This window comes from Eurosta solidaginis, chromosome 3, assembly GCF_040869045.1.
Source record: "Eurosta solidaginis isolate ZX-2024a chromosome 3, ASM4086904v1, whole genome shotgun sequence".
NCBI classification, from domain to species: domain Eukaryota; kingdom Metazoa; phylum Arthropoda; class Insecta; order Diptera; family Tephritidae; genus Eurosta; species Eurosta solidaginis.
The window spans coordinates 69,584,074-69,603,760 of NC_090321.1; the positions used below are offsets into that span (position 1 = coordinate 69,584,074).

At 35.6% G+C, this 19,687-nt stretch overlaps 1 protein-coding gene across 9 annotated transcripts in view; it reads right to left on the bottom strand.

Annotated features, from left to right (window-relative positions):
- LOC137243909 (uncharacterized) overlaps positions 1 to 19,687 on the bottom strand; it is a 489,952-nt gene that overhangs the window by 53,392 nt on the left and 416,873 nt on the right. For all 9 annotated transcript variants that reach the window (XM_067772226.1, XM_067772227.1, XM_067772228.1 and 6 more), the window contains exons 2-3: positions 11,446 to 11,528; positions 9,192 to 9,277 (exon numbers count right to left, since the gene is read on the bottom strand). In XM_067772226.1, the coding sequence (XP_067628327.1) occupies positions 9,192 to 9,277; positions 11,446 to 11,506 (147 nt within the window). In that variant the 5' untranslated portion in view covers positions 11,507 to 11,528. The remainder of the gene's footprint in view (positions 1 to 9,191; positions 9,278 to 11,445; positions 11,529 to 19,687) is intronic.

The window sequence follows — 19,687 nt, forward strand, 5'->3', positions numbered from 1 at the left end:
CTTCTGCGCAACTGTTAGTAAATTTTGATATAGCTTCGTTCATTGTTGTGAACGTTCCAGCTTGCATAATTGTTTTTACTTTATCGCTGGAGCAGTTTTTACATATAGCTTTCACAGCTGATTGTGTAGCATTCTTGGTTGCTAACTCTGGTCTTAGTCCGTCAGATATGTATGCTTCTTCCAACGATTTTGTGAGCTTTTCAATTCCAGCAGTGTATTGATTTGCAGTTCTACCGCGCTGTTGAATATTCAGGAGTTTTGCTGCCAAAACTTCAACTGATTCACCCTTAAATGCTGTTTTTAATTTTTGTTTTATTGCCTCAATTGAGATTTCAGTGCTTATTAGGTTTCTGGCTGTTCCTTTCAGCTTGGTTTTTATCATCGAAACCGCTACAGATTCATGGGTATCCTTAATTTGTTCTAAGATATCCAAAGTATCCAAAAAGCTATTCAAGTTTTCAGCTTTACCATTGAATTCTAGCAAAACTGATGAAGCAGTCTTTAAAAATTCGACTATGGTTTGTGACATTTTGTTGCTTTCAGCTTGTGAGGTTTTATTAAAAATTTAAATTTTTGGGGTTTCCCCTAGATTTGGTTGAGTTTCAGGTAATAAGCTAGCAAAATCAATTTCTATCTCTCCTTTAAATGACGTTGGGACTAATGCCTCAATGTTATATCTACCTAATGAGGACACTAATTTATCTCTAATAGCGGACAAAATTTGTTGTGCTTCTAGTTGATGGCTGGCAGTTAATTTGCTATGTAATTCTTGTATAACTTTGCCTATATTATTCAATGACAGTAATATTGTCGTGAGGTGTTTTAAAATGGTTATTCTTTGTATGCTTATATTTTTATTAATACATTTATAAACTTTTTCTGCTAAAATTTTTTCTTCCACAAGTGTGTTGAGAATAGTTTCCCATTTGCCCATCGAGGTAAAAAAATATATTTTTTTTTTTGGGGTTTAGACTTTGCCTAGACCATCTGCTCGGTTCATGTATTTTTTCTTCACAAATTTATTATGAGTTGAGTATAATTTTAGAAATAAGTTGACGCAAGTGCAGACCGTCAAAATTATCAACAAGATTTTGATAAAGTCTAATGCCTCACTATGGTCAATTACTTGATTGGAATTAGTTACGTTTGCATTGGGTTCTTCTACTTTGGATTCTTTGCCTCCCATTTTGAAATAATAATTGTTAAAAATTTTTTTTTTTATATTTATTTATTTATGTTCTGTAAGGTTATACATTATCAGCATGCGTCTGGTTTCCTCGATTCTAGTAGTAGAATTAAAGACATCCTCCATATTTGGTTCCCTAGTCATACCAATATCTTTCCAAAAGCCTTTTAGCCATTGTAACTCCTTTTCTAAATCTTTTTTTTCCTATTTTATTCTCAAGCGTAGTGATTGGGTTTTTGTTCGGCATTATAATTTAAAAAGTTTTTCCTTTAAAAAAAATTCTTTTATACTTCTTTTAATTCCCTAATTTTATTTTTTAGACGTATGCTTTCCTCTGTGTTTGTTGTCAAATTAATTTCTCTATACAATATGGCTACAACCTTTCTTATGTTAAATCTTGTTCCTCCTCTTTTTCTTTTATTTTTAGTGGGTTTCGGAATCTTTGGTTCCTCAATTTTTGTTGTTTTATTCTACGCCTATATTCTTCTATGATAATTGCTTTAGGGCCTTGTTTATCTATTTCTGCTTCTTTTCTTTTTTTAATTTATTAACTTCTTCCTCAATTGATTTATAAAAACACATGAATACTGTGTCAAATTCTTTTTGATTATTGATTTCGTTCATTGAAAAAATTAGTGCGAGAAGAAAAAAAATTCTTAATTTTATTAGCACAAATCTACTTTTTGCCCGTAAACTGGCAGCCGTTAGGTTGCCAAATGCTTTTAAAATAAACTACCTAAATAATTACATAATCTGCTATCTCCGTTTGTCTTCTTGATGTGTGTCTGCAGGCCAAGGTCTATTCCACTTCTGTATGCCTTACGCTTCAATTCCATGTGTTCATAATAATCTGCTATCTTCTTGATGTGTGTCTGCAGGCCAAGGTCTATTCCACTTCTCTATGGCTTACGCTTCAATTCCATGTGTTCATAATAATCTGCTATCTCCTTTTGTCTTCTTGATGTGTGTCTCTTTATCGGTAATTCCTCGAAATTTTTTAGTTATATCGCCGTACTAATTTTTATATTTCGTCCTGCTTCAAGTTTTGCAGGATCCTTTTCAAAAAAATGTTAAGGACTTTTTTTTTAGAGGAAGTCTGCCTATATTTCAAGCAGCAGATGAGGGAAGCTGCCTATTTAGTTCAGCAGGTCTAAGGATGATGAGGAGACTGCCTGTTTATTTTCAGCAGTATGGCAGGATCGCCATGTAATATTTGGAGCGTCCTGCAAAAGATGTTTAGCAGACTGCATTGTAAACTGCAGTTTGCCTAAGCAGAACTGACAGGCTCGCCATGTAATGTTTGCGGATAAGAGAAAATCGAAATCTAGGTTGCAGTGCCTAGTTAGCGGCACCAGATAGAATTTACTGCCAATTAAAACGGCAGCAGGTTGAATTCTCTTCTTTATTCAAAAGTCGTTTTCTTTTATACAAAATTGCTACGAGCTAAAATACTTACTTACACTAATACTTACAAACTAAGTATAGCACACATATACATTCAATTCAGTTCCCTGGGAACTGCATTCTAAGCATAATTAAAATTGGCTGTGGTTACTATATGATGCACGGTGTACAAAATATATGTTTGTACAAATGAATGAATGTGTCAGTAGAATCTCATGCCGTACCAAAGCGAGCGTATGTACAATTGTATGAATATGTATGTAAGAGTCATATTATTTAAAGACATTCCAAAACGGATTGAAATATATGTTTGTACAATTGAATGAATAACTTAATGAATGAATGCTACAATACTTCGCAACTGATAGCGTACTTAAATCAAAATGATTGATTCTTACTCAGCTTTCGCTCCTTTTATACTCTCTGCTGCCTCGTTCGCATACTTCTAGGCGTTTCTTCTTCTCGAATTTAGTACTTAGTTACCAGATACATATATGCATGTGAATTTGAAGTTTATAGTCTCTCGCCTAGCCATACGGGTGTGTATATGTGAGAATTACTCTGTTGATGATTGCATCCTTTCGTGAGTATCTCAGATATATGCATGTGTATGTGCGTATCTCTCAGCTGCTTGTATGTACATATGTGTAGACATAATGATTGATTTGTTTGTGTACATACAAGTGGCTGCTTAGTATCGGCTTAGAGATGATAGTATCCCTTAGTGTTGCTAATATTCGTCACAATATTTTGCTATTTGAATGTAGGGTTTGGCCAAAAAATCTTCATAGCTTCTGATAGAATTATAGGAAAAATATTATATTGGGCTTACTTTAAAGGTATTTTGAAAAACTTGAATACTCTAGCAGTTTATAATATTAGAATTTATGTGCCAATATATTTCAGGGTAAAATACTATAATTCTGTTGTATACGGCAGTGTACTTTTATCAAAGTTTATTCGTTGGACACGATACCCACCACGTAATTTACTAAATATTGTAGATGGTGTAATCCAAAATAATTCATATTACGCTCATCCAGAAAACGTTTTATTAACAATGTTATTTGATGATAGAAAAGCCATACGCGATAGAGCTATTATCGAGATAAAATACTTGATCCAACTAAACTCAGAGTTTACAAAAAATATGATACCAATTTTAATGCTTCAGATTATACTGATATGATTGATCTGAATGACGATAATTTACTATCTGACCGACATTCACAAGAAATATTCCATACGATCACTTGGTACAATTCTTAGATTATGATGAGCCAACACTAGATGATCCTAATATTCCAATGCATATAGAAGGAACAGAAAGATATGTACAGTTGTTAACATCTGTTTCCAAACGTGTTATAGAAAAATAACGTGAAGGTGTTATGGCTGTTACAGCAGAAAGTCGTGAAAAACAACCACGAATGCAGAGCAAAAAATATTTTACAAAATAATAACATAACATTACTTTTATTTTGAAAAATACGTTAAAATGGTCAATTCTAAGTAAAAAAATAATTTTTTAACTAAATTACATTAAAATTATAAAAATTGTGTGTTTTTTTTGCTTATTACAAATTTTCCACAAGAAATTTGATAAAAATGAGAATATATTAGTTAAAGGTTCATTTTATGCTAATTTCTCATAATTTAAGCCTGATATCTCTATTAAAATTCAAAAACACTACAGATATTAATACATATTCTGAAATGTACGTAAAATACCTTTAAAGTAAGCCTAATATGGGGGGACTTGAAGTCGGACTTAGAGCTACGGTGTGTAATTTTTCTTAGAATCATCTGTTAGATTACGTTTTTGCTATACTCCTGATGAAAAAAAATTCATCCATAAAATTTGACCCGCTCTAGTACTTACATATAATACTGCATATGATGCATGTACGAATTCATTAATTATTTTTAAAAAAGTCTGTAATTTTCGACTCAATGATCAATTTAGCGAGTTCGAAATAGCATTGCTCAATTTTATCGATTTCGAGCATACATTTATTTGAAGGCATAAGTGCCTTACGGATAGTATCAATATAATCATGACTTCCTTACGGCTTGGAATACTATCTGCAACACTATTATTAGGCTAAGTTTATGATCGAGCGTAATCGCATCGCGCGATGCGACGAGAAACGCTCCATTGCTTGTTACATATTCGCTAGCGTTATCGCTGGCGATTGAGTGTTTATAGTAGAGCGAAATCGCAAACGGTGGAATGCTCAAAAATATAACTCAACATATTTTTATTCACGTTGTGGCAGTGTAGAGAAAGCAACATGCGTACATTAACTCGTAAAATTTTATTATTAGAAAATAGCTCTTTGTTCCGAAAAAAATATTTAAAAAGTATACATAAGAAAAAAATATCGAGTGCATCCAATAGCGATTGTGGTAAACTACATGACGCAAATTCCACAAACACTGCTTGTCACGTACCTTTTCAATAAAAATATCCATATTGTTTCGCTAATTTCGCTCAACTAAATCAAAATATTTTGGTTGCAAATTTTCGTCGCGTTTTTCGCTCGTAATCGCTTTACGCTAAATCGCTTTGTCATAATTATCTCCATATGCACTAATATAATTGATCGCTAACAGCGATTCTCGTCGCATCGCGCGATGCGATTACGCTCGATCATAAACTTAGCCTTAGGAGGTTCATCATCGGACGATGCTTCTATTATTGAATTTTCTCCTGGGAAGGCTTCTGCGATTATATGTATGTTAGTAGATTCTCCGTAGCAGACAAGAATTCGTAGAATCAATAAAAGAATAGTAATATGGTTAGCACAGGGCTTGTAAATTTAGTTAGAAGCCAAATAAAGTCGTGTATGAGAAGATTTAAAATAGAATTTTTTTATTCAGTGCTTATAAGCGGGAAAATGACAAAACTTTAGAAAAAATCGGTGCTTTTAAGCGGGAATACTGTAAAGACAAATTATCAAACTCATAACTAGTATTATTAGTTCTTTAAACTATGCCACAAATGTTTTGTCAGGAGCTTTGCGCAAAAAGCAATTGTATATTATGTAAAACCACTACAATGTACATTTCAAATAAAAAATTTATAGTTTTTTTTATCATGATTTAAAATGAATGTGATGTAATTATGTTATGGCTTTAATAATTTCTTTTCACACTAAAAGCTAAAATGTATGGGTTGTAGAGTGGAAAAAATATATTAAATATCGGATGCCCTAGTGCATATGTCTGTAAGTGCTGTCAAGTACTGAGTAGTGATAGAACTTTTGACTTTTTGCATTATCCTAAAGTCATGATAAACATATGTACATATATACGATACATAGCTTCAGTCAAATTTTCAGAGTACAAATTGGCGTTTGAATTTCAGTTGAATCTTTGTCCACTTTATTCTGACATAGTGTACAAGTACAAGTGTGTTGACTTATCTGTCAAGCATTCTGACAGGCACTCGCTGGATTCGGAATGACAGCGAATTCAAAATGGATACCATTACCGAGTGCGCCGAATGATTGAAAAATTGAAAAAGTCGATACGATTGGTAGTCAAAAATGTTGTCGTTGAGACCAAAAATGCGACTCTAGACCTGAGATTTCCATCAGGTGAGCGAGGCTGTTTGTAGTTTTGACGTTTATCGCTTAGTGAACACACTTGGTATAGGTACACTATGTATTCTGACTCAGTCTGTGAGCTAGCAATTTGTTTTAGAAGTTCAACATTCATAGGGTCTGACAAATGTCGAAAAAAAATCAGGGCGTGTCAATTTTGCAAATTTAAATTGCACGATCATAATGTGCGTCATGCTTTCCACAACGAAACTACTCCTTTCGTCCGTCCATTGCGAATTAAGTAATGAAAACACTTGCCCACAGTTAGCGTTATGAGTTGGAATGGAAAAAGGGAACTGAACGATTCAAAAACTCAAGAATATAATAAATCTATTGAAATTTAGCTGAGCTATTCCCATTTGATCATTTCTTGCCGACAAATATTTTTTAAAGCAGATAACACATTTGACAAAACAAACTGTTTCAAAAAGTAGCGAAGACATTGGAAGCCTTCATGCTCCGTCAGTTTGCTGCGAAATTTCGCTTAGCCACTCATCATAATGATTTCAGTAAAATTCACTACCAACGCTGTCAAAAGCTTTTGACACATTCAACCACAGTACTCTACTTCAAGATATAGAAGTTCACCCATTCCCCTTTGTATAAAAAGATGGACTGCAAATTATCTGAACCTAACCGAACAAATCCACGACCACTCTGTTTTGCGACGTGGAATATTAGACGTTTACGTCGATGGTGATGCGCTACTGACTGTCAGTCATCCAAAAATCTTAGGGGTAACACTCGGTGACACTCTCACCTTCAAGGCGTATACCATGGAAGTTGTATCTAAAGTACAAAGCCGACGAAGTTGTATCCAAAGTACAAAATCCTCAAGTCGCATGTCAGCAGCACTTGAGGAAAATATAAAGAAACGTTGCTAACCACATACAAAGCAATTGGCCGGCCGCTCAACAGCAAATTTAAACTACAATGATACAATCTTACCATACCCGTCCTCATATATGGCGAGGAGACATTAACTGCCAGTCATAGAAGACAGTGCTTCTGTTTTAGAAAAATTATCTTATGATCAAAGGTGTTACTATGGCCTCATAAAATCACCGCTTGAATCGGAAAAATATTTTTACACTAAGAATTTTTCAATTACTTTTGGGATTCCATGTAAAGTAATTGGAAAATCTACAATTATATACATTTCCAATTCCTTTCGAAAGTATTGGGGCAGAAATTACATTTGAGCAAAGTATTTGTTTTCAATAACAAACAAAAGATTTTTTGTACTCGAGCCCCAAAAAACGAAATTACTTTGGTATCTTTTTTTGAGGAATTGAAATGTAATCAATTCCTTTGCTGTGGAGGAAAGGAATTGATTACTTTCCTCAAGTACATGTAATGGGGAATTGGTGGTAATTGAGTACCTAAAGTAATCATTATTATCCAGCTTTGGTTGTAATAATAAGCTGCTACTTGACCCAGCGATAGCATACTGCGTTCCAACAGAAGCTCGATAATATCGAGAATATGGCCCAATAAATATAGGGAGCGGATGAGTGTGGAATGCAAACGGATGAAAAGGGGCTAGACACGGCGGCTAGGCTGGTACTAAGAGTCATAAACTGTTGACCATCTACCACCTTCAAGAGGCCAAGCTGCTGAGAAACGATACCAGATATCACTATACAGAGCCATACAAGAGTGTAAAGTGCTTGCTTGAAGCCGGAGATCACCAAATACAACTCCTTCCTAGTAGGGCCACAAGATGCACCAATTGATAAAACATGTCGAAAGTAAAAACTTCAGTGGCAGCGCTAATTGCTGCCATCGACACGTACTCTCTAAACAATATCGCCTCATCAAGCGCAGGACAGCGGGGAAAACCTATCATGCTGGGCGTCAAATAGACATTCAACAAATCCATGCCAATGTTACCACATAGACAGCACAAAAAGTGCGTTTGCTTGTGGAAAAGGAAATTGCAGAGATAAGGCGAAACTGCATACGCTTAGGGGGAGTTTATACAAGACTATGCTTTTAAAACGAGCTTAAAAAGCAATAAGCAGCATAGCTTCAGACCTGGAATCGAAGAACCCTTACTCGAATGAAAGTAGTAGATCAAAGTAACACCAAACCTGGGCGCATTATCATTATTGCAACTATAGCAGTAAAAATGCCTACAACAGCGCGAGATAAGCAAAAGTGCAGGCTGTCGATTTCAAACCTGTGCCTGCTTACAGCACGGCCACATAACCTACACATCTGAGAGATCGCATCCTTAAAACCGAACCCCGTGCTCCAAAATCAATATTTCTCGATCAGGACAAGGAAAAACAAGGGGCTTTATAAAATTGGAATCATGAAACTTCGTACTGAAGTAATGTGATAAAGGCCCCGGGGCTAAGGATGAACCCAATGGAAGGAAGAGGTTTAGCACACAGATAGTCAGCTTTCTACTGGACCGACGCTTATGGCAATCTAGTACCCAATATACAGGGCGTATAAGGATTTGAATTGGAAATTTCCCCTCATTGTTGAAAAATAAAGCTTACGATTTAACGAAATTGTTCGAGAAGAAACTTGCTCGCGAGATTCTCGAAATTAAATTTAATCGCTGTATAGGCAATATTATATAGAGCTAATGATTTATTCTCGAACAAATCGATAATTTCCACAAAACCACAAGGTAAAAAATAACACGAGTGTTTCTAGAATGAGAAACTCGCGAGAAGCCGATTTAGCAAGTCTCGAAATTCCATTTATGTAAGCTCTACTAAGTGAGTGTAATGAGGAACGTGATGGTCCTATAACTTACAACGGAATCAACATTCCACCGCCCGAAAATGACGAAGGAAGAATGGGAATATCACGTCCAAAGAGATATAAGGATCATTTACGGCGATTGAAATTTAAGTGAGCTGTACCTAAAAATCAATGACAGAAATATAACCAAACCCTGATAAAGTAATAAGTTAAAAGCTTGTATAAAATAAAATATTAGATACCTATGTATCTTTATAACCTAATGACATTACCTTTGGATGGTCTCGCACCGGCACCGCTACTTTGACTGCCACTTTAACAGGTCTATCTCGAGTTATGTCCAGCATTTTTAGTTTCTCTGAAAAGGTCATAACAATTTTGATTATTTGAGTAACTTTTTAAAATAAATAAATAAATATTATTAAGAATTCATGAACTTAACACCGGCTTATAATAATTGAATATTCAATTATTATGTTTTTCTAAGGCAAACTGAAAAGAAAGAAAGAAAGAAACATTTACTGGCATATTGCGATGGTACCATTTCGAAAACCGCCACGAATTCATCGTCAGGCAATTTCGTAATATCATCAAAGGTTTCACCGAGATTCGAACCGCGAATCACACGGTGAAACTGCAGTTGCCTTAGCCACTTGTTTTCAAATTTTATTGTCAGTGTAGCAAATGACAATTAATAATAAATAATTTTTCAAAATTTACAAAAAATAGAAAATTATCCGAAAAATGCAAATTTTTATTGTATTTTGATTGTCTTGAAAGTTAAAAAGGGAGCGGCTGCTTTCCATTTTAACTATTTTTTGTGAAAATTATAATCATTGTGGATAAAACAAGTGTGATATCTTATCCGTAAACTGCCTGGCAGGATATTCAATATGGCTAATTTTAAACGTTTTGGCAGCGTTTTTACAGGGTGTTCGATATGGCGGCGCATAGGGCCGGATATCTTCAGCGGAAGATAGAAAGAGATACAGAATGAGACAGCGATAGTCAATACAAAATTAAGTGATGCAATCTATTTGTAATTTTGACGTCTATGCAGAAGTTATCACACTTGTCTTATCCACAATGATTATAATTCTTGCGTGGGGCTGCTGACAGATGTTCGTTAATGAAGCAATAGGCCATGTGTGAAAAGAAAAAAAAAAAAAAAATATTTCATTAAACAAAATTGTGATTCCATTAAGTTTCTGCATGAAATTGGTGTACGAGAATTTTAAGAGTGAACGTGGAATAATTTCTGAGATGGGTTTTTCTTCAATCATTTGCTGATATGAACGTCTTTGAAGTGGTTGCTTAGATACGACGTAAGAAAATTGGCACTGAAGATGGCACCGTGTCAAAACTGGTTAGTCTATAAACAAAATTTGACAAGGGATGACGGAAATCGTTCCAATCTTCATCTAAATATTTTCATTAAATTGGGCTAGGTGGACTTTGGGCATGCGAAATTATTAAGATTCTCATACAAAAAATAATATTAACAAGTAAGAAAGTCTAAGTTCAAGTGAAACCGAACCTTACTAACCCAGCTGTGCACTTGAAACGCTGTTGTTGTTTGCTTTGCGTGGTTAATAGTTTTATAAGGCAGCGCAATAATACATATAATAATGGCCCTTTTCTGAACTCATTTTAGTTCAAAAGAAGCACAAAGGATACTGAGGCTACCATGTAGCTATGAAAAAATGGTTTATGCCATAATTTCGTTCGAATTGGTAGATTTTTGTTCGACTTATGGCATTAAAAGTAATTTGGAAAGAGCAACAAAAAAGGGGCGGGTCATGCCCATTTTCAAAATTTGTTTAATATTGTTCTTAGCTCAACCATACCACTACTGAGGTAGAATATCAGTCAAATGTAGTTTAATACCATAGAGTTGTTGCAAAATTTTGTTAAGATGGGACCTTTAGGAAAAGTGGGCGTGGTCTTTAACCGATATTGATTATCTTCACCCAGTATTAATTTGGCAAGAATAGTGTTTTTGCCAAATTTCAATGTAATATCTTTAACGGCTAGTTAAACTTCCAAATTTTCTTTTTCTAAATGTGGGTGGCGCCCCGCCCATATTCAGACATTTTTTGGAATTTATGTTTGCATCATAAAACGAGCCCACCAACCAAATTTCATTAGCTTAACCGTATTCGTTTTTGAATTATCAAATTTTTTCCATTTTTATAATTTTTCGATATCAAAAAAGTGGGCGTGGTTATTGTTCGATTTCGCTCATTTCCAATACCAATCTATTCTGGATAAGCCCGTATAGCAAATTTAGTGAAGATATCACAATATTTGTTCAAGTTGTCGTGTTAACGGACGGACAGACGGACGTTCACGGCTTAATTAAATTTTTTTGTTGATGATTTTAATATACTATGGAAGTCTATTTCTATCTCGATTTCTTTATACCTGTACAACCAACCGTTATCCAATCAAAGTTATAATACCCTGTGTACAAGTACAGCTGGGTATAAAAATACAAAATTGTTTTTGACAAATTGAGCCACTTACCGCAACTTTTCGAAGAACGATCATCTATGCTATTCATATTTGATTTGGAAACAAGCTCCATAATATTTTGTGCCGCAAACTCTCTGGAAATAAGAACAGCAAACATTGAATTATTCTAAACATTTAAATATTGAAGAATAATATATAAGCGATATGATGATAAAGTAAGGTGTGAATGGCTTAAGAGAACATAGTAAGTTAACTTATTGAATTCCATTGTAATGCTATTGTGAGATCGAGAAAGTGAAGTATTTTAAAGAAACACCAGACGCCTTCATGCTAATGCTGCAGAAATATCACGTCACAATGCCGTCGCTGGCCATCAACCACCTGCTTAAGTGGCTCTACACGGATCCAGTCAATCTAACGGTGTATACAGATGACGTTTCAATCATCATAAGTAGCAGATGTTAGCCAACAATCAGCTCTCTGATGGATCAGGCGCTTCGGGATATACATGTCTAAGAGTTAGGAGTGGGTTGAAGCGCTAACGCATAGAAAAACGATCTCGTGTTATTTAATATGAAAAATAAGCTTCCGAATTGTACTGGGCATAAGCTAGGAGGAGTTATCCTACAAGGAGCATAAAAGCATAAAATATTTAGGTAGTATACTAGATAGAAAACTGTCGTGGAAACTCCATGTGGAAGAGAGGGATCGAAGAAAGCCTCCGCGGCAGTGTATGCATGCAAGAAAATGTTAGGATGCATGTGGGGCGATCCCCCACACTTCCTTTTTGGGTATTTAGGGTAATTTTCAAGCCCTTGTTTTAATATGGGGTTCTTGTTTGGAACACAGCCCCACAAAAATGTACACATGCTAAAAAACAAGAGCGATATACAGTCAACGATTAGCATAATGGGAGCCCTAAAACCACACCGATAGCAGTAACAAGACTTAAGCCTTTGGGGCAGCTTGATGCAGACTGTATGGTCGTATAATTATAGCGTCATCTTAAATAGGTCGAAAATGCTACATGGTCCCATGCATGAGCTTCGAAAGAGATCTTGGAGTCACAATAGAGTCAGAGGGTTGACGAAAGGGCGTGGAAATGGCAGTACATACTATAAACGTGTTTACCGATGGTTCCAAATTAACTGAAGGTGTCGGGTTTGCTGTTTATTGTATCGACCTAAAAATAAGTAGATCCCATAGGCTGCTAGAATAATGTAGCGTTTTTCAGCTGGACATTGTAGCCGTAAGGAGAGCAACAAAAAATCTCGAGGAAGCGTGTTTAAACTGCATACCGGCGCGACAGAGCAACATGACAGTCAATCACGAATGCCACTGAAGCTATATAAAATCTTATTCTATTTTTTCCAAGTGACAGAGAGAGGCGTCCTGTTTCATTTGTCAATAAAAACTTAAATAGAAATATTTACCTGCTAATACAAGTCAAAATCATTCTTTTTGATCTGTTTTTAACATAACTAAAACTTTTTCCTAACTTTGTCGTTACCATTTGCCATAATTTATATTTGTGACTGCCGCTTTCAAAGTAATTCAGTAGCCAGTGCGTGGCTACTGTTGTTGTTTTGTGGTTGTGGTCTGTAGCCACCGAGTTCAATGTAATTAGGCCTTATATTGGAATTTCTAAGCATACCCGACTAGACCTACAAGTCCAAGTATTTCTCGCAAGGCGTATAAAAGTATATAAAGATTCAAAGTAATGATTACTGGAAACTTAAAACATCAACAGTATTCTTATGATCTTTTTAATTTCTATAGAATATTTAAGTCCACTTGCAGAACGGCAAGTTATTTTTTTAGCTTAAGGTTATTTTAAAAAAATTTTCAAAAATGTATGAGGCTAACCACTTTACCACGTTAACTCTGGGTTAAAAAGTTAACTTGCCGTTCTGCAAGTAGGCCTTAGCGTTCAGCATAATCATGAAGTGAATAAGTAGTAATTTATTTAAAATAAAAAAAGGTTTGATTTTGAAATTCGTTGAAGTGAAGTATACGACGCATGTTGAACATATCGGCCCAAATTTACCACAGGGAAATAGAGAATAAGATATTGTGCTTAGTGAAACAAAATGACTTTCCAGAAAATATTATAAAAACCTTAATAAATAGAGCAAAAGCTATGAGAAATCTGCAAAAAGACGAAACCCCGAAAATTTATAAATCAGTCACATATGTACCTCATCTATCAGAACGGCTAACAAGATCAAATATTTACAACAAAGAAACTATAAAAATAGCATACAAACCCACAAACACTTTAAACAAGATATTTAATAATACAAAATCCAAAATACCTCCAATGGAAAAAATCAATCTAATTTACAAAATCCCCTGTAACGGAAGCAAACACGAAACTTGTAACAATGTATACGTAGGAACAACAAAGTCGAAATTAAAAACTAGAGTATCACAACACAAATCGGACTTCAAAAAATGTCAGGATTCAAGCATCGCGAAAACAGCACTAATGGCCCACTGTGCATCTACCGGCCATTCTCCAAACTTCGAAAGAGCATCAATTTTAGCACAAGAACAATGCTACACCAAACGCCTAACATTGGAAATTTGACATATAATAAACACTCCGCCGAACATAAGAATGAATTACAAAACGTACACTGATAACATTGCATACATCTGCAGACACTTGTTGACAAACAAACGGACAGTATTAAGCATAGTACAGGTCTACAAGTAGGATATGTAGCAGCACGCACACACACAGCCACGCTCATCTGATAAAATGCTTGTTCTTGTTCGTTTTTTTTGTGGATGCTATTTGGCACTGTTGTACTTCTTAGGTCCAAGATAAGTGTAGTAGCTGCTAACGAAAACTGCCTAAAATTTTTATCGTAAAATTACAAAGAAATGCCCTTATATACTTTCAAACGAGCACTTAATTACATTCCTCTTTAAAATCCATATGTTTTGGACAATTTTAATTAACAAATTGTGATACTTTATTACCAGGGACGATTGCTAAAACACGACGAAAACCGTCGGGGGAGGTATTAATAGACGCGTTTTTGCCTAGCTTCCAATAATTCGAATACTTTTTCGCCTTTGGACTATTGATAACAGGACAAAACGCGTCTTTTCATTTCTCTTTCCACATTTTTGGACGGGTTATTGCAGTCAACCTCGGTTTCAAATTGTTTTTCGCGGAGAACTTTTGAACGGGTAGAAAAACTTAGCACCCGTGTTTGTATTCTTAATACTGGAATAACTACGCGTCCTCAGATATCCCAATTCAAGACTTTTGTATAATTTTCTGTAGGACCCATATAGGTGCACTACATTTTCATACTAAATTCGTTCAAAAAATTTACCATCACAGCAACCCATATCTGATATTCCGGTCCTTTTCTTGTTTCCCTGCGTCGCTTCCAACGACAGCAACCCCGGTAATATTGACACTTCGTTCAGTGTCAAACGCATGTTCCACGCAGGTTCCACTGAGTTCCACAATAGTTTGACACTGACCGAAGTGTCAAGCTGCAATGTGTTAGAAAAGGAAAGGAATTGCTTCCTTCTCATACATATCATACTTGTAAACCTGTACTATGGTATTAAGCTCCACGTCAAAGCAGCCAGACGTGTAAATGAATGTATGTAAATGTTTATAATTGTTTATGTTTACAAAAATTTTGTATGTAATTTTTAAGTTAAATTTGTTTATAATAATATTATTGCAGTTACCCTTGAGAACGGTTACCGATGTGCAACCGAAATGTATTGGGGAAAAACTTAACAAACGTGTGTTTTTATTCCTAATGACCTAGAGCCAGCCAACAAAAGTCAATAAATATAATACTAATTTATATTCTTTATTTTAGCGCGGTGATCAACGAATATCAAAAACTGCCTCAGGAATTTTGGGTACATAAGAATACATAAGGTTCATGATGGGCCCACTCAGCAGAAGAAGGAAGTGCGGGCTGCATCAAAAAATGGTTGAGGACGTTCTGTGTTCCTGTCCTGTGCTAGCAAGGTAGAATATGCAGCTACTGAAGGGTGGCAGAGTTGCCGGCACCTAATTTTTCCATTTGCTCGTCAAAAAACAAATTTTGGTAGCACTATGGACAAATTCAGTCTATGTGAGGTCTTGATTGACCGGCTAGTTGGTTCTAACCTGACTTAAATGGACTATGATGAGCTAATTCAGCCTAATCAATAATCTGATAGCATCGTTAATTCGGAAATCGCAATGTTAACGTGTGGATAAATTAGCAAAATCCTCAAGAAATGGGCAGAGCGACGCACGGTAAGATGAACTCTAAACTTTTTTGGCTGTTTTTACAGCGATAATAGTAGGCAACAGGTTACCAACTCTTTATGTCTAAATTTAAGCACGCTAACTTAAGCAGATTTTGTTGAATGGCTAAGCAACCAACTGTGTAACTTATTACACACAAAACTGTTCAAATTTGCAGCGCTTTTTGCTCTCTCTCTGTCTCTCTTTTTGTGTGTGCTACAAAAAATGTTAAATTCAAAGACTTGTGTTTTAATTCATCATCATCATCATTTATTGCAAAAATAGTATTAGTACAATAAGATCTAGGATCTTTTATAGTACAACAAAAAGATAAATCGCAATGTAAAAAAGAACATAAGTCATAACAGAGGGTTATGTAGGTTAAATAATCACATCAAACATAGAGAATTATCGTAATTTACTAGTATCTAAAATAAACAAATAATTAAATTCAATAACAAAACATTGTATACACTCATACATATTGATGGCGAAAACTCAAGAAGTACATATAATGGTTTCAACTAAAATGAGCATAAAGAACATTTTTATACTCAGTTGAGCAGAGCTCACAGAGTATATTAACTTTGATTGCATAACGGTTGGTTGTACAGGTATAAAGGAATCGAGATAGATATAGACTTCCATATATCAAAATCATCAGTATCGAAAAAATATTCGATTGAGCCATGTCCGTCCGTCCGTCCGTCTATCCGTTAACACGATAACTTGAGTAAAATTAGAGGTATCTTGATGAAATTTGGTATGTAGGTTCCTGGGTACTCATCTCAGATCGCTATTTAAAATGAACGATATCGGACAATAACCACGCCCACTTTTTCGATATCGAAAATTTCGAAAAATCGAAAAAGTGCGATAATTCATTACCAAATACGCATTAAGCGATTAAACTTGGTAGGTGAGTTGAGCTTATGACGCAGAATAGAAAACTAGTAAAATTTTGGACAATGGGCGTGGCACCGCCCACTTTTAAATGAAGGTAATTTAGAAGTTTTGCAAGCTGTAATTTGGCAGTCGTTGAAGATATCATGATGAAATTTGGCAGGAACGTTACTCTTATTACTTTATGTCTGCTTAATAAAAATTAGCAAAATCGAAGAACGACCACGCCCACTTTTTAAAAAAAATTTTTTTTAATTCAAAATTTAAAAGAAAAGTTAATATCTTTACAGCATATAAGTAAATTATGCCAACATGCAACTCCAGTAGTGATATGGTGCAACAAAATACAAAAATAAAAGAAAATTTCAAAATGGGCGTGGCTGCGCCCTTTTTCATTTAATTTGTCTAGGATGCTTTTAATGCCATAAGTCGAACAAAAATTAACCAATCCTTGTGAAATTCTGTAGAGACTTAGCTCCGAGGACGATAACTGTTTTCTGTGAAAAAGGGCGAAATCCGTTGAAGCCACGCCCAGTTTTTATACATAGTCGATCGTCTGTCCTTCCGCTCGGCCGTTAACACCATAACTTGAGCAAAAATCGATATATCTTTACTAAACTCAGTTCACGTACTTATCTGAACCCACTTTGTATTGGTGTAAAAAATGGCCGAAATCCGACTATGACCACGCCCACTTTTTCGATATCGAAAATTACGAAAAATGAAAAAAATGCCATAATTATATACCAAATACAAAAAAGGGAATGAGACATGATAATTTTATTGGTCTATTGACGCAAAATATAATTTTAGAAAAAAACTTGGTAAAATGGGTGTGACACCTACCATATTAAGTAGAAGAAAATGAAAAAGTTGTGCAGAGCGAAATCAAAAGCCCTTGGAATCTTGGAAGGAATACTGTACGTGGTATTACATATATAAATAAATTAGCGATACCCGACAGATGATGTTCTGGATCACCCTGGTCCACATTTTGGTAGATATCTCGAAAACGCCTTCACATATACAACTAAGGGCCCTCCCTTTTAAAACCCTCATTAATACCTTTAATTTGATACCCATATCGTACAAACACATTCTAGAGTCACCCCTGGTCCACGTTTATGGCGATATCTCGAAAAGGCATCCACATATAGAACTAAGGCCCACTCCTTTTTAAAATACTTATTAACACCTTTCATTTGATACCCATATCGTACAAACAAATTCTAGAGTCACCCCTGGTCCACCTTCATGTCTCCCTTTTAAAACCCTCATTAATACCTTTAATTTGATACCCATATCGTACAAACACATTCTAGAGTCACCCCTGGTCCACGTTTATGGCGATATCTCGAAAAGGCATCCACATATAGAACTAAGGCCCACTCCTTTTTAAAATACTTATTAACACCTTTCATTTGATACCCATATCGTACAAACAAATTCTAGAGTCACCCCTGGTCCACCTTCATGTCGATATCTCGAAAAGGCGTCCACCTATAGAACTAAGGCCCACGTCTTTTTAAAATACTCATTAACACCTTTCATTTGATACCCATATCGTATAAACAAATTCTAGAGTCACCCCTGGTCCACCTTTATGTCGATATCTCAAAAAGGCATCCACCTGTAGAACTAAGGCCCACTCCCTTTTAAAATACTCATTAACACCTTTCATTTGATACCCATATCGTATAAAAAAATTCTAGAGTCACCCCTGGTCCACCTTTATGTCGATAACTCGAAAAGGCGTCCACCTATAGAACTAAGGCCCACGCCGTTTTAAAATACTCATTAACACCTTTCATTTGATACCCATATCGTACAAACAAATTCTAGAGTCACCCCTATTCCACCTTTATGGCGATATCTCGAAAAGGCGTCCACCTATATAACTAAGGCCCACACCCTTTTAAAATACTCATTAACACCTTTCATTTGATACCCATATCGTACAAACAAATTCTAGAGTCACCCCTGTTCCACCTTTATGGCGATATCTCGAAAGGGCATCCACCTATAGATCTAAGGCCCACTCCCTTTTAAAATACTCATTAACACCTTTCATTTGATACCCATATCGTACAAACAAATTCTAAAGTCACCCTGGTCTACCTTTATGGAGATATCTCGAAAAGGCGTCCACCTATAGAACTAAGACCCACGCCCTTTTAAAATACTCATTAACACCTTTCATTTGATACCCATATCGTACAAACAAATTCTAAAGTAACCCCTGGTCCACCTTTATGGCGATATCTCGAAAAGGCGTCGACCTATAGAACTAAGGCCCACACCCTTTTAAAATACTCATTTGATACCCATATTGTACAAACGCATTCTAGAGTCACCCCTGGTCCACGTTTATGGCGATATCTCGAAAAGGCGTCCACATATAGAACTAAGGCCCACGCCCTCTTAAAATACTCATTAACACCTTTCATTTGATACTCATGTCGCACAAACAAATTCTAGAGTCACCCCTGGTCCATCTTTATGGCGATATCTCGAAAAGGCGTACATCTATAGAACTTAGGCCCGCGCTCTTTTAAAATACCCATTAATACCTTTTATTTGATACCCATATCGTAAAAATAAATTCTAGAGTCACCCCTGGTCCACCTTTATGGCGATATCTCGAAAAGACGTCCACCTATAGAACTTAGGCCCACTCCCTTTTAAAATTATCATTAACACATTTCACTTGATACCCATATCGTACAAACAAATTCTCGAGTCAGGCCTGGTCCACCTTTATGGCGATATCCCTAAATTGCGTCCATCTATAGAGCTATGGCCCACTTCCTCTTAAAATACTCTTTAATACCTTCCATTTGATACACATGTCATACAAACACATTCCAGGGTTACCCTAGGTTCCTTTTACAACATGGTGATTTCCCTTACTTTGTCTCCACAGCTCTCAACTGAGTATGTAATGTTCGGCTACACCCGAACTTAGCCTTCCCTACTTGTTAAAGTTGCTTTTATTTAGACTACTACGTACGGATACTGGTATAGAGTTCCATAGGCGAATGGCATTGACAAAGAATAGCCGTCCAGATGTTAAATAGTTATAAGTTGGTACTATTAGGTCGTTGAATCGAGCAG